This window comes from Oncorhynchus mykiss, chromosome Y (genome assembly GCF_013265735.2).
Source record: "Oncorhynchus mykiss isolate Arlee chromosome Y, USDA_OmykA_1.1, whole genome shotgun sequence".
Taxonomy (NCBI): Eukaryota; Metazoa; Chordata; class Actinopteri; order Salmoniformes; family Salmonidae; genus Oncorhynchus; species Oncorhynchus mykiss.
This window is the reverse complement of record NC_048593.1, coordinates 43,918,705-43,935,028: the sequence shown is the minus strand read 5'-3', so window position 1 is coordinate 43,935,028 and position 16,324 is coordinate 43,918,705. Positions and strand designations below refer to the sequence as shown.

General features: G+C 49.4%; 1 protein-coding gene across 6 annotated transcripts in view; it reads left to right on the top strand.

Moving 5' to 3' along the window:
- The window catches only part of cadm2a (cell adhesion molecule 2a), a 766,219-nt gene that overhangs the window by 645,819 nt on the left and 104,076 nt on the right, over positions 1-16,324 (top strand). For all 6 annotated transcript variants that reach the window (XM_036967529.1, XM_036967531.1, XM_036967528.1 and 3 more), the window contains 3 exons: positions 1,618-1,779; positions 1,854-1,944; positions 2,090-2,268. In XM_036967529.1, the coding sequence (XP_036823424.1) occupies positions 1,618-1,779; positions 1,854-1,944; positions 2,090-2,268 (432 nt within the window). The remainder of the gene's footprint in view (positions 1-1,617; positions 1,780-1,853; positions 1,945-2,089; positions 2,269-16,324) is intronic.

The following is a 16,324-nucleotide window of genomic DNA, read 5'->3' as shown; positions in this document are numbered from 1 at the left end:
TTCACACATCACTGAGGATTTGCAGAGAGACAGAGAGAGAGGGGGGGAGAGAGAGAGCAAGACAGGGAGAAAGAGAGACAGAGAGACAGAGTGAGAAAGGGAGAAAGAGAGAGAGAGAGAGAGAAATAGACAGAGAAAGAGAAAGAGAGACAGAGAGAGAGAGAAAGAGAAAGGGAGAGAGACGGAGAGAGAGATAGAAAGAATGAGAGAGAAAGAGTGAGAAAGAGAGAGAGAGAGAGAGAAGGAGAGAGAGAAAGAGTGAGAAAGAAAGGAGAGAGAGATTGAAAGAGTGAAAGAGTGAGAGAGAGTGAGAGAGAGAGGAGAGAGAGAGATTGAAAGAGTGAGAGAGAGGAGAGAGAGGAGAGAGAGGGAACAAAATAGCAAGTTCTCGGTCTGACTCTAAGACAACTTTTGGACATGTCTGTTCAACCATAGTCTGTTTAGGAACAACAGAAAGAAAATCAATATCACACCCATTTCCCTGATTCACACACACACACACACACACACACACACACACACACACACACACACACACACACACACACACACACACACACACACACACACACTTCCCTGATTCACATATACACACACACACATCCCATGGTGTTGTGTTGTGTGTTTGGGGAGCTGTCAGTTGAATGTTTTCAGAGTTTCACCACGGAGAACAGGGAGATGCTGTGTGTTTTTCTGTGTCTGAGTGCTCTGGGCCAGATTCAGTCTGTGGTTGGTTGTCTGACAACATTCTCTCACAGTCTCACTTCAGAATTGTATGTTTTTGCACTTTTCTCTAAACGTCAAATGTCAAAGTTACATCAAACGTCAAATTTTCGATGTTAATCGTTCAACTTTACATTTAGGTATTCATTCTGAAGGGTTAAGGTCAGGGTTACGGTAAGGGTTAAGGTAAGGGTTAAGGTCAGGGTTCGGGTAAGGGTTAGGGTAAGGGTTCAGGTAAGGGTTCAGGTAAGGGTTCAGGTAAGGGTTAAGGTAAGGGTTAAGGTAAGAGTTCAGGTAAGGGTTAAGGTCAGGGTTAAGGTTAAGGTAAGGGTTAAGGTAAGGGTTAGGGTAAGGGTTCAGGTAAGGGTTCAGGTAAGGGTTAAGGTAAGGGTTAAGGTCAGGGTTAAATTAAAGGTTAAATTAAGGCTTAAATTAAGGGTTAAGGTAAGGGTTAACATTTTTTTTTAAACACTGAGATTGCACACGTGACCTTGGGATTACACCCATCCATCATCCAAGTCCACAACACCACAGCTAAACCCAAGCCTACTGGATGGTAGTAGTACTCACTGTTGCCCCTAGGGGCCGGTGTTGAAGGTCCCGACGTCCTCAGGTCTGGCTGCGATCTGGCTGTGTCTGAAGCATGAAAACTGAATATGAATCCCTCAGTGAATGTCTCCTTTGAGATAGTACTGCAATGCTTTACGGAAAATAAAGTGGCATCGCCGAATTATGATTGTTTATGACGGACTCGACACTAATTCGTGATGAGGTAGCTCTACCCGCGACTTAAAAACCAGTGTCACCCTTTGACCCCAAGAGAGAAACTCTTGTGTTGGTTTCCTGAGGCCCAGGATTCCAACCTGTGACCATGTTGATGTTTTAACCCACCAGGTGCCAAGGAGGTGAATGCCAGTGGAAAGACCTTCACAGTGACCAGTTCTCTACAGCTGCTAGTAGACCGGGACGATGATGGGGCAGCGTACACCTGTAAAGTAGACCATGTCGCCCTGTTACAGACACCACAACAGACTACCGAAGTATTGGAGGTGCACTGTGAGTATCTCACACACACACACACACACACACAAACACACACACACACGTTCTTAACCTCCCTCTCTCTCTAGATGCTCCTCGTGTGGCGATCACCAATTCGTTGACGTTCCCTCAGGAGGGTCAATACTTGAAGCTGGAGTGTGTATCCAAAGGAAACCCATCGTAAGTCAACACACACACACACACACACACACACACACACACACACACACACACACACACACATCCGTGAAGAACGTATGAACCCTACAAGGTCACGTCTGAGGTGTGTCTCTCCTGACCCCCCCCCCCCCCCTACCGATGCCAGGCCAGACCCTGTGATGTGGACTAAGGATGGAGGAGAACTTCCAGATTTGGAGCGTATGATTGTAGAGGGAAGAGAGCTCACCTTCACCACCTTGAACAAAACAGATAACGGAACGTACCGCTGTGAAGCCTCCAACCACCTGGGCACCAGCAGTGCTGAATACCTGCTCTATGTCTACGGTAAGAGATACTCATTATTTAAAAAGACACAAAATGAACAGTTTTTTTTCTTCTTCTTCTATTTCTTCTACTTCTACTTCTTCTTCTTCTACTTCTTCTACTTCTTCTACTTCTTCTACTTCTACTTCTTCTACTACTTCTTCTACTTCTTCAACTACTTCTTCTTCTACTTCTTCTACTTCTTCAACTACTTCGTCTTCTTCTACTTCTTCTTCTACTACTTCTTCTTCTACTTCTTCTACTTCTTCTACTTCTTCTACTTCTACTTCTTCTACTACTTCTTCTACTTCTTCAACTACTTCTTCTTCTACTTCTTCTACTTCTTCAACTACTTCTTCTTCTTCTACTTCTTCTTCTACTACTTCTTCTTCTACTACTTCTTCTTCTACTACTTCTTCTTCTACTTCTTCTTCTTCTACTTCTACTTCTTCTTCTACTTCTTCTACTTCTTCAACTACTTCTTCTTCTACTTCTTCTTCTACTTCTTCTACTTCTTCTTCTTCTTCTTCTACTTCTTCTACTTCTACTTCTACTTCTTCTACTTCTACTTCTTCTTCTTCTTCTACTTCTTCTTCTACTTCAACTACTTCTTCTACTTCTACTTCTTCTACTTCTTCTTCTACTTCTACTTCTTCTACTTCTTCTTCTACTTCTACTTCTTCTTCTTCTTCTTCTACTTCTTCTTCTTCTACTTCTTCTTCTTCTCGCTAACCTTTTTTGTTTTTGTTTTGTCTGTTGGTAATTCAACAATGCCAATTCTGTAACCTTAAAGCCTGAGATACCAAAGACTGAAAGTGAAACCTGATGATGTCTCTCTGCTTGGCACCATGCATTAAGGAGATTGATTGGGGCCAAGGCTTCTACCCTGTAGTCTGTCCTCTGTGCCCGGACAAGGCTGGTTATATACCGAATCAACAACGGTTTGGAGCAGAAAGGTCTGTTTTAGGTCACTGGAAGAATGATATCAAAATAATTATTTTAGAACATCTAGAGTCTGTCTCCTAGCTCAGTATTACATTCAATGGGAATGCTGGCAACTACCCCAGCGAGAGAGAGTGGTTCCATGACAACTACCCCAGAGAGAGACAGTGGTTCCATGACAACTACCCCAGAGAGAGAGAGAGAGAGACAGAGTGGTTCCATGACAACTACCCCAGAGAGACAGAGTGGTTCCATGACAACTACCCCAGAGAGAGAGAGACAGAGTGGTTCCATGACAACTACCCCAGAGAGATAGAGTGGTTCCATGACAACTACCCCAGCGAGAGAGAGAGAGAGAGACAGAGTGACAACTACCCCAGAGAGAGAGAGAGAGAGACAGTGGTTCCATGACAACTACCCCAGAGAGAGAGAGAGACAGAGTGGTTCCATGACAACTACCCCAGAGAGAGAGAGAGACAGAGTGGTTCCATGACAACTACCCCAGAGAGAGAGAGAGACAGAGTGGTTCCATGACAACTACCCCAGAGAGAGACAGAGTGGTTCCATGACAACTACCCAAGAGAGAGAGACAGAGTGGTTCCATGACAACCACCCCAGAGAGACAGAGTGGTTCCATGACAACTACCCCAGAGAGAGAGAGAGACAGAGTGGTTCCATGACAACTACCCCAGAGAGACAGAGTGGTTCCATGACAACTACCCCAGCGAGAGAGAGAGAGAGATACAGAGTGACAACTACCCCAGAGAGAGAGAGAGAGAGAGAGAGACAGAGTGGTTCCATGACAACTACCCCAGAGAGAGAGAGAGAGAGACAGAGTGGTTCCATGACAACTACCCCAGAGAGAGAGAGACAGAGTGGTTCCATGACAACTACCCCAGAGAGAGAGACAGAGTGGTTCCATGACAACTACCCCAGAGAGAGAGAGACAGAGTGGTTCCATGACAACTACCCCAGAGAGAGACAGAGACAGAGTGGTTCCATGACAACTACCCCAGAGAGAGAGACAGAGTGGTTCCATGACAACTACCCCAGAGAGAGACAGAGTGGTTCCATGACAACTACCCCAGAGAGAGAGAGACATAGTGTTTCCATGACAACTACCCCAGAGAGACAGACAGAGTGGTTCCATGACAACTACCCCAGAGAGAGAGAGACAGAGTGGTTCCATGACAACTGCCCCAGAGAGAGAGAGACAGAGTTGTTCCATGACAACTACCCCAGAGAGACAGAGTAGGTCCATGACAACTACCCCAGAGAGAGAGAGACAGAGTGGTTCCATGACAACTACCCCAGAGAGAGACAGAGTGACAGAGTGGTTCCATGACAACTACCCCAGAGAGACAGACAGAGTGGTTCCATGACAACTACCCCAGAGAGAGAGAGAGACAGAGTTGTTCCATGACAACTACCCCAGAGAGAGAGAGACAGAGTAGGTCCATGACAACTACCCCAGAGAGAGAGAGACAGAGTGGTTCCATGACAACTACCCTAGAGAGACAGAGACAGAGTGGTTCCATGACAACTACCCCAGAGAGACAGAGACAGAGTGGTTCCATGACAACTACCCCAGAGAGAGAGAGACAGAGTGGTTCCATGACAACTACCCCAGAGAGAGACAGAGTGGTTCCATGACAACTACCCCAGAGAGAGAGAGAGACAGAGTGGTTCCATGACAACTACCCCAGAGAGAGAGCGAGACAGAGTGGTTCCATGACAACTACCCCAGAGAGAGAGAGAGACAGAGTGGTTCCATGACAACTACCCCAGAGAGAGAGAGAGACAGAGTGGTTCCATGACAACTACCCCAGAGACAGAGAGAGACAGAGTGGTTCCATGACAACTACCCCAGAGAGAGAGAGAGACAGAGTGGTTCCATGACAACTACCCCAGAGAGAGAGAGAGTGGTTCCATGACAACTACCCCAGAGAGAGAGAGAGTGGTTCCATGACAACTACCCCAGAGAGAGAGAGAGACAGAGTGGTTCCATGACAACTACCCCAGAGAGAGAGAGAGAGAGTAGGTCCATGACAACTACCCCAGAGAGAGAGAGACAGAGTGGTTCCATGACAACTACCCCAGAGAGACAGAGACAGAATGGTTCCATGACAACTACCCCAGAGAGACAGAGACAGTGGTTCCATGACAACTACCCCAGAGAGAGAGAGACAGAGTTGTTCCATGACAACTACCCCAGAGAGAGAGAGACAGAGTGGTTCCATGACAACTACCCCAGAGAGAGAGAGAGAGAGACAGAGTGGTTCCATGACAACTACCCCAGAGAGAGAGAGAGTGGTTCCATGACAACTACCCCAGAGAGAGAGAGACAGAGTGGTTCCATGACAACTACCCCAGAGAGAGAGAGACAGAGTGGTTCCATGACAACTACCCCAGAGAGACAGAGACAGAATGGTTCCATGACAACTACCCCAGAGAGACAGAGACAGAGTGGTTCCATGACAACTACCCCAGAGAGACAGAGACAGTGGTTCCATGACAACTACCCCAGAGAGAGAGAGACAGAGTGGTTCCATGACAACTACCCCAGAGAGAGACAGAGTGGTTCCATGACAACTACCCCAGAGAGAGACAGAGTGGTTCCATGACAACTACCCCAGAGAGAGACAGAGTGGTTCCATGACAACTACCCCAGAGAGAGAGAGAGAGAGACAGAGTGGTTCCATGACAACTACCCCAGAGAGAGAGAGAGTGGTTCCATGACAACTACCCCAGAGAGAGAGAGACAGAGTGGTTCCATGACAACTACCCCAGAGAGAGAGAGAGACAGAGTGGTTCCATGACAACTACCCCAGAGAGAGAGAGAGTGGTTCCATGACAACTACCCCAGAGAGAGAGAGAGTGGTTCCATGACAACTACCCCAGAGAGAGAGAGAGACAGAGTGGTTCCATGACAACTACCCCAGAGAGACAGAGACAGAATTGTTCCATGACAACTACCCCAGAGAGACAGAGACAGAATTGTTCCATGACAACTACCCCAGAGAGACAGAGACAGAGTGGTTCCATGACAACTACCCCAGAGAGACAGAGACAGTGGTTCCATGACAACTACCCCAGAGAGAGAGAGACAGAGTGGTTCCATGACAACTACCCCAGAGAGAGAGAGACAGAGTGGTTCCATGACAACTACCCCAGAGAGAGAGAGACAGAGTGGTTCCATGACAACTACCCCAGAGAGAGAGAGAGACAGAGTGGTTCCATGACAACTACCCCAGAGAGAGAGAGAGTGGTTCCATGACAACTACCCCAGAGAGAGAGAGAGACAGAGTGGTTCCATGACAACTACCCCAGAGAGAGAGAGAGACAGAGTGGTTCCATGACAACTACCCCAGAGAGAGAGAGAGACAGAGTGGTTCCATGACAACTACCCCAGACAGAGAGAGAGTGGTTCCATGACAACTACCCCAGAGAGAGCGAGAGTGGTTCCATGACAACTACCCCAGAGAGAGAGACAGAGTGGTTCCATGACAACTACCCCAGAGAGAGACAGTGGTTTTATGACAACTACCCCAGAGAGAGAGACAGAGTGGTTCCATGACAACTACCCCAGAGAGAGAGACAGAGTGGTTCCATGACAACTACCCCAGAGAGAGAGACAGAGACAGATTGGTTCCATGACAACTACCCCAGAGAGAGAGACAGAGTGGTTCCATGACAACTACCCCAGAGAGAGAGACAGAGACAGAGTGGTTCCATGACAACTACCCCAGAGAGAGAGAGAGAGACAGAGTGGTTCCATGACAACTACCCCAGAGAGAGAGAGACAGAGTGGTTCCATGACAACTACCCCAGAGAGAGACAGAGACAGAGTGGTTCCATGACAACTACCCCAGAGAGAGAGACAGAGTGGTTCCATGACAACTACCCCAGAGAGAGAGAGAGACAGTGGTTCCATGACAACTACCCCAGAGAGAGAGAGACAGAGTGGTTCCATGACAACTACCCCAGAGAGACAGAGACAGAGTGGTTCCATGACAACTACCCCAGAGAGAGACAGAGACAGAGTGGTTCCATGACAACTACCCCAGAGAGAGACAGAGACAGAGTGGTTCCATGACAACTACCCCAGAGAGAGACAGAGACAGAGTGGTTCCATGACAACTACCCCAGAGAGAGAGAGAGACAGAGTGGTTCCATGAAAACTACCCCATAGAGAGACAGAGTGGTTCCATGACAACTACCCCAGAGAGAGATACAGAGACAGAGTGGTTCCATGACAACTACCCCAGAGAGAGAGAGAGAGAGAGTGGTTCCATGACAACTACCCCAGAGAGAGAGACAGAGACAGTGTATCCATGACAACTACCCCAGAGAGAGAGACAGAGACAGAGTGGTTCCATGACAACTACCCCAGAGAGAGAGAGAGAGAGTGGTTCCATGACAACTACCCCAGAGAGAGAGAGAGTGGTTCCATGACAACTACCCCAGAGAGAGAGAGAGAGAGAGAGTGGTTCCATGACAACTACCCCAGAGAGAGAGAGACAGAGTAGGTCCATGACAACTACCCCAGAGAGAGAGAGACAGTGGTTCCATGACAACTACCCCAGAGAGACAGAGACAGAGTGGTTCCATGACAACTACCCCAGAGAGACAGAGACAGAGTGGTTCCATGACAACTACCCCAGAGAGACAGAGACAGTGGTTCCATGACAACTACCCCAGAGAGAGAGAGACAGAGTGGTTCCATGACAACTACCCCAGAGAGAGAGAGACAGAGTGGTTCCATGACAACTACCCCAGAGAGAGAGAGAGACAGAGTGGTTCCATGACAACTACCCCAGAGAGAGACAGAGTGGTTCCATGACAACTACCCCAGAGAGAGACAGAGTGGTTCCATGACAACTACCCCAGAGAGAGAGAGAGACAGAGTGGTTCCATGACAACTACCCCAGAGAGAGACAGAGTGGTTCCATGACAACTACCCCAGAGAGAGAGAGACAGAGTGGTTCCATGACAACTACCCCAGAGAGAGAGAGAGACAGAGTGGTTCCATGACAACTACCCCAGAGAGAGAGAGAGTGGTTCCATGACAACTACCCCAGAGAGAGAGAGAGACAGAGTGGTTCCATGACAACTACCCCAGAGAGAGAGAGAGAGACAGAGTGGTTCCATGACAACTACCCCAGAGAGAGAGAGAGTGGTTCCATGACAACTACCCCAGAGAGAGAGAGACAGAGTGGTTCCATGACAACTACCCCAGAGAGAGAGAGAGACAGAGTGGTTCCATGACAACTACCCCAGAGAGAGAGAGAGTGGTTCCATGACAACTACCCCAGAGAGAGAGAGAGTGGTTCCATGACAACTACCCCAGAGAGAGAGAGAGACAGAGTGGTTCCATGACAACTACCCCAGAGAGAGAGAGACAGAGTGGTTCCATGACAACTACCCCAGAGAGACAGAGACAGAATGGTTCCATGACAACTACCCCAGAGAGACAGAGACAGAGTGGTTCCATGACAACTACCCCAGAGAGACAGAGACAGTGGTTCCATGACAACTACCCCAGAGAGAGAGAGACAGAGTGGTTTAATGACAACTACCCCAGAGAGAGAGAGACAGAGTGGTTCCATGACAACTACCCCAGAGAGAGAGAGACAGAGTGGTTCCATGACAACTACCCCAGAGAGAGAGAGACAGAGTGGTTCCATGACAACTACCCCAGAGAGAGAGAGAGACAGAGTGGTTCCATGACAACTACCCCAGAGAGAGACAGAGTGGTTCCATGACAACTACCCCAGAGAGAGACAGAGTGGTTCCATGACAACTACCCCAGAGAGAGAGAGAGACAGAGTGGTTCCATGACAACTACCCCAGAGAGAGACAGAGTGGTTCCATGACAACTACCCCAGAGAGAGAGAGACAGAGTGGTTCCATGACAACTACCCCAGAGAGAGAGAGAGACAGAGTGGTTCCATGACAACTACCCCAGAGAGAGAGAGAGTGGTTCCATGACAACTACCCCAGAGAGAGAGAGAGACAGAGTGGTTCCATGACAACTACCCCAGAGAGAGAGAGAGAGACAGAGTGGTTCCATGACAACTACCCCAGAGAGAGAGAGAGTGGTTCCATGACAACTACCCCAGAGAGAGAGAGACAGAGTGGTTCCATGACAACTACCCCAGAGAGAGAGAGAGACAGAGTGGTTCCATGACAACTACCCCAGAGAGAGAGAGAGTGGTTCCATGACAACTACCCCAGAGAGAGAGAGAGTGGTTCCATGACAACTACCCCAGAGAGAGAGAGAGACAGAGTGGTTCCATGACAACTACCCCAGAGAGAGAGAGACAGAGTGGTTCCATGACAACTACCCCAGAGAGACAGAGACAGAATGGTTCCATGACAACTACCCCAGAGAGACAGAGACAGAGTGGTTCCATGACAACTACCCCAGAGAGACAGAGACAGTGGTTCCATGACAACTACCCCAGAGAGAGAGAGACAGAGTGGTTTAATGACAACTACCCCAGAGAGAGAGAGACAGAGTGGTTCCATGACAACTACCCCAGAGAGAGACAGAGTGGTTCCATGACAACTACCCCAGAGAGAGAGAGACAGAGTGGTTCCATGACAACTACCCCAGAGAGAGAGAGAGACAGAGTTGTTCCATGACAACTACCCCAGAGAGAGAGAGAGTGGTTCCATGACAACTACCCCAGAGAGAGAGAGAGACAGAGTGGTTCCATGACAACTACCCCAGAGAGAGAGAGAGACAGAGTGGTTCCATGACAACTACCCCAGAGAGAGAGAGAGACAGAGTGGTTCCATGACAACTACCCCAGACAGAGAGAGAGTGGTTCCATGACAACTACCCCAGAGAGAGAGAGAGTGGTTCCATGACAACTACCCCAGAGAGAGAGACAGAGTGGTTCCATGACAACTACCCCAGAGAGAGACAGTGGTTTTATGACAACTACCCCAGAGAGAGAGACAGAGTGGTTCCATGACAACTACCCCAGAGAGAGAGACAGAGTGGTTCCATGACAACTACCCCAGAGAGAGAGACAGAGACAGAGTGGTTCCATGACAACTACCCCAGAGAGAGAGACAGAGTGGTTCCATGACAACTACCCCAGAGAGAGAGACAGAGACAGAGTGGTTCCATGACAACTACCCCAGAGAGAGAGAGAGAGACAGAGTGGTTCCATGACAACTACCCCAGAGAGAGAGAGACAGAGTGGTTCCATGACAACTACCCCAGAGAGAGACAGAGACAGAGTGGTTCCATGACAACTACCCCAGAGAGAGAGACAGAGTGGTTCCATGACAACTACCCCAGAGAGAGAGAGAGAGACAGTGGTTCCATGACAACTACCCCAGAGAGAGAGAGACAGAGTGGTTCCATGACAACTACCCCAGAGAGACAGAGACAGAGTGGTTCCATGACAACTACCCCAGAGAGAGACAGAGACAGAGTGGTTCCATGACAACTACCCCAGAGAGAGACAGAGACAGAGTGGTTCCATGACAACTACCCCAGAGAGAGACAGAGACAGAGTGGTTCCATGACAACTACCCCAGAGAGAGAGAGAGACAGAGTGGTTCCATGAAAACTACCCCATAGAGAGACAGAGTGGTTCCATGACAACTACCCCAGAGAGAGAGACAGAGACAGAGTGGTTCCATGACAACTACCCCAGAGAGAGAGAGAGAGAGAGAGTGGTTCCATGACAACTACCCCAGAGAGAGAGAGAGTGGTTCCATGACAACTACCCCAGAGAGAGAGACAGAGACAGAGTGGTTCCATGACAACTACCCCAGAGAGAGAGACAGAGACAGAGTGGTTCCATGACAACTACCCCAGAGAGAGAGAGAGAGAGTGGTTCCATGACAACTACCCCAGAGAGAGAGAGAGTGGTTCCATGACAACTACCCCAGAGAGAGAGAGAGAGAGAGAGTGGTTCCATGACAACTACCCCAGAGAGAGAGAGACAGAGTAGGTCCATGACAACTACCCCAGAGAGAGAGAGACAGTGGTTCCATGACAACTACCCCAGAGAGACAGAGACAGAGTGGTTCCATGACAACTACCCCAGAGAGACAGAGACAGAGTGGTTCCATGACAACTACCCCAGAGAGACAGAGACAGTGGTTCCATGACAACTACCCCAGAGAGAGAGAGACAGAGTGGTTCCATGACAACTACCCCAGAGAGAGAGAGACAGAGTGGTTCCATGACAACTACCCCAGAGAGAGAGAGAGACAGAGTGGTTCCATGACAACTACCCCAGAGAGAGACAGAGTGGTTCCATGACAACTACCCCAGAGAGAGACAGAGTGGTTCCATGACAACTACCCCAGAGAGAGAGAGAGACAGAGTGGTTCCATGACAACTACCCCAGAGAGAGACTGAGTGGTTCCATGACAACTACCCCAGAGAGAGAGAGACAGAGTGGTTCCATGACAACTACCCCAGAGAGAGAGAGAGACAGAGTGGTTCCATGACAACTACCCCAGAGAGAGAGAGAGTGGTTCCATGACAACTACCCCAGAGAGAGAGAGAGACAGAGTGGTTCCATGACAACTACCCCAGAGAGAGAGAGAGAGAGTGGTTCCATGACAACTACCCCAGAGAGAGAGAGAGTGGTTCCATGACAACTACCCCAGAGAGAGAGAGAGAGAGAGAGTGGTTCCATGACAACTACCCCAGAGAGAGAGAGACAGAGTAGGTCCATGACAACTACCCCAGAGAGAGAGAGACAGTGGTTCCATGACAACTACCCCAGAGAGACAGAGACAGAGTGGTTCCATGACAACTACCCCAGAGAGACAGAGACAGAGTGGTTCCATGACAACTACCCCAGAGAGACAGAGACAGTGGTTCCATGACAACTACCCCAGAGAGAGAGAGACAGAGTGGTTCCATGACAACTACCCCAGAGAGAGAGAGACAGAGTGGTTCCATGACAACTACCCCAGAGAGAGAGAGAGACAGAGTGGTTCCATGACAACTACCCCAGAGAGAGACAGAGTGGTTCCATGACAACTACCCCAGAGAGAGACAGAGTGGTTCCATGACAACTACCCCAGAGAGAGAGAGAGACAGAGTGGTTCCATGACAACTACCCCAGAGAGAGACTGAGTGGTTCCATGACAACTACCCCAGAGAGAGAGAGACAGAGTGGTTCCATGACAACTACCCCAGAGAGAGAGAGAGACAGAGTGGTTCCATGACAACTACCCCAGAGAGAGAGAGAGTGGTTCCATGACAACTACCCCAGAGAGAGAGAGAGACAGAGTGGTTCCATGACAACTACCCCAGAGAGAGAGAGAGACAGAGTGGTTCCATGACAACTACCCCAGACAGAGAGTGGTTCCATGACAACTACCCCAGAGAGAGAGAGAGTGGTTCCATGACAACTACCCCAGAGAGAGAGACAGAGTGGTTCCATGACAACTACCCCAGAGAGAGTGACAGAGACAGAGTGGTTCCATGACAACTACCCCAGAGAGAGAGACAGAGTGGTTCCATGACAACTACCCCAGAGAGAGAGACAGAGACAGAGTGGTTCCATGACAACTACCCCAGAGAGAGACAGAGACAGAGTGGTTCCATGACAACTACCCCAGAGAGAGAGACAGAGTGGTTCCATGACAACTACCCCAGAGAGAGAGAGACAGTGGTTCCATGACAACTACCCCAGAGAGAGAGAGACAGAGTGGTTCCATGACAACTACCCGAGAGAGTGAGAGACAGAGTGGTTCCATGACAACTACCCCAGAGAGACAGAGACAGAGTGGTTCCATGACAACTACCCCAGAGAGAGACAGAGACAGAGTGGTTCCATGACAACTACCCCAGAGAGAGACAGAGACAGAGTGGTTCCATGACAACTACCCCAGAGAGAGACAGAGACAGAGTGGTTCCATGACAACTACCCCAGAGAGAGAGAGAGACAGAGTGGTTCCATGAAAACTACCCCATAGAGAGACAGTGGTTCCATGACAACTACCCCAGAGAGAGAGACATAGACAGAGTGGTTCCATGACAACTACCCCAGAGAGAGAGAGAGAGAGAGAGTGGTTCCATGACAACTACCCCAGAGAGAGAGAGACAGTGGTTCCATGACAACTACCCCAGAGAGAAAGAGACAGAGTGGTTCCATGACAACTTCCCCAGAGAGAGAGAGAGTGGTTCCATGACAACTACCCCAGAGAGAGAGACAGAGTGGTTCCATGACAACTACCCCAGAGAGAGACAGAGTGGTTTTATGACAACTACCCCAGAGAGAGAGACAGAGTGGTTCCATGACAACTACCCCAGAGAGAGAGACAGAGACAGAGTGGTTCCATGACAACTACCCCAGAGAGAGAGAGGGAGAGAGAGTGGTTCCATGACAACTACCCCAGAGAGAGAGAGAGAGAGAGAGACAGAGTGGTTCCATGACAACTACCCCAGAGAGAGAGAGACAGTGGTTCCATGACAACTACCCCAGAGAGAGAGAGAAAGAGTGGTTCCATGACAACTACCCCAGAGAGAGAGAGAGTGGTTCCATGACAACTTCCCCAGAGAGAGAGAGAGTGGTTCCATGACAACTACCCCAGAGAGAGAGACAGAGACAGAGTGGTTCCATGACAACTACCCCAGAGAGAGAGAGAGAGACAGAGTGGTTCCATGACAACTACCCCAGAGAGAGAGAGAGAGTGGTTCCATGACAACTACCCCAGAGAGAGAGAGAGAGAGAGAGACAGTGGTTCCGTGACAACTACCCCAGAGAGAGAGAGACAGAGTGGTTCCATGACAACTACCCCAGAGAGAGAGAGACAGAGTGGTTCCATGACAACTACCCCAGAGAGACAGAGTGGTTCCATGACAACTACCCCAGAGAGAGAGAGTGGTTCCATGACAACTACCCCAGAGAGAGACAGAGAGAGTGGTTCCATGACAACTACCCCAGAGAGAGAGAGAGAGAGAGAGAGACAGAGTGGTTCCGTGACAACTACCCCAGAGAGAGAGAGACAGTGGTTCCATGACAACTACCCCAGAGAGAGACAGAGTGGTTTCATGACAACTACCCCAGAGAGAGAGACAGAGACAGAGTGGTTCCATGACAACTACCCCAGAGAGAGAGAGAGAGAGTGGTTCCATGACAACTACCCCAGAGAGAGAGAGAGTGGTTCCATGACAACTACCCCAGAGAGAGAGAGAGAGAGAGAGTGGTTCCATGACAACTACCCCAGAGAGAGAGAGACAGAGTAGGTCCATGACAACTACCCCAGAGAGAGAGAGACAGTGGTTCCATGACAACTACCCCAGAGAGACAGAGACAGAGTGGTTCCATGACAACTACCCCAGAGAGACAGAGACAGAGTGGTTCCATGACAACTACCCCAGAGAGACAGAGACAGTGGTTCCATGACAACTACCCCAGAGAGAGAGAGACAGAGTGGTTCCATGACAACTACCCCAGAGAGAGAGAGACAGAGTGGTTCCATGACAACTACCCCAGAGAGACAGAGTGGTTCCATGACAACTACCCCAGAGAGAGAGAGAGGGAGTGGTTCCATGACAACTACCCCAGAGAGAGACAGAGAGAGTGGTTCCATGACAACTACCCCAGAGAGAGAGAGAGAGAGAGAGAGACAGAGTGGTTCCGTGACAACTACCCCAGAGAGAGAGAGACAGTGGTTCCATGACAACTACCCCAGAGAGAGACAGAGTGGTTTCATGACAACTACCCCAGAGAGAGAGACAGAGACAGAGTGGTTCCATGACAACTACCCCAGAGAGAGAGAGAGAGAGAGAGTGGTTCCATGACAACTACCCCAGAGAGAGAGAGAGAGAGAGAGTGGTTCCATGACAACTACCCCAGAGAGAGAGAGACAGAGTAGGTCCATGACAACTACCCCAGAGAGAGAGAGACAGTGGTTCCATGACAACTACCCCAGAGAGACAGAGACAGAGTGGTTCCATGACAACTACCCCAGAGAGACAGAGACAGAGTGGTTCCATGACAACTACCCCAGAGAGACAGAGACAGTGGTTCCATGACAACTACCCCAGAGAGAGAGAGACAGAGTGGTTCCATGACAACTACCCCAGAGAGAGAGAGACAGAGTGGTTCCATGACAACTACCCCAGAGAGAGAGAGAGACAGAGTGGTTCCATGACAACTACCCCAGAGAGAGACAGAGTGGTTCCATGACAACTACCCCAGAGAGAGACAGAGTGGTTCCATGACAACTACCCCAGAGAGAGAGAGAGACAGAGTGGTTCCATGACAACTACCCCAGAGAGAGACAGAGTGGTTCCATGACAACTACCCCAGAGAGAGAGAGACAGAGTGGTTCCATGACAACTACCCCAGAGAGAGAGAGAGACAGAGTGGTTCCATGACAACTACTCCAGAGAGAGAGAGAGTGGTTCCATGACAACTACCCCAGAGAGAGAGAGAGACAGAGTGGTTCCATGACAACTACCCCAGAGAGAGAGAGAGACAGAGTGGTTCCATGACAACTACCCCAGAGAGAGAGAGAGACAGAGTGGTTCCATGACAACTACCCCAGACAGAGAGAGAGTGGTTCCATGACAACTACCCCAGAGAGAGAGAGAGTGGTTCCATGACAACTACCCCAGAGAGAGAGACAGAGTGGTTCCATGACAACTACCCCAGAGAGAGTGACAGAGACAGAGTGGTTCCATGACAACTACCCCAGAGAGAGAGACAGAGTGGTTCCATGACAACTACCCCAGAGAGAGAGACAGAGACAGAGTGGTTCCATGACAACTACCCCAGAGAGAGACAGAGACAGAGTGGTTCCATGACAACTACCCCAGAGAGAGAGACAGAGTGGTTCCATGACAACTACCCCAGAGAGAGAGAGACAGTGGTTCCATGACAACTACCCCAGAGAGAGAGAGACAGAGTGGTTCCATGACAACTACCCGAGAGAGTGAGAGACAGAGTGGTTCCATGACAACTACCCCAGAGAGACAGAGACAGAGTGGTTCCATGACAACTACCCCAGAGAGAGACAGAGACAGAGTGGTTCCATGACAACTACCCCAGAGAGAGACAGAGACAGAGTGGTTCCATGACAACTACCCCAGAGAGAGAGAGAGACAGAGTGGTTCCATGAAAACTACCCCATAGAGAGA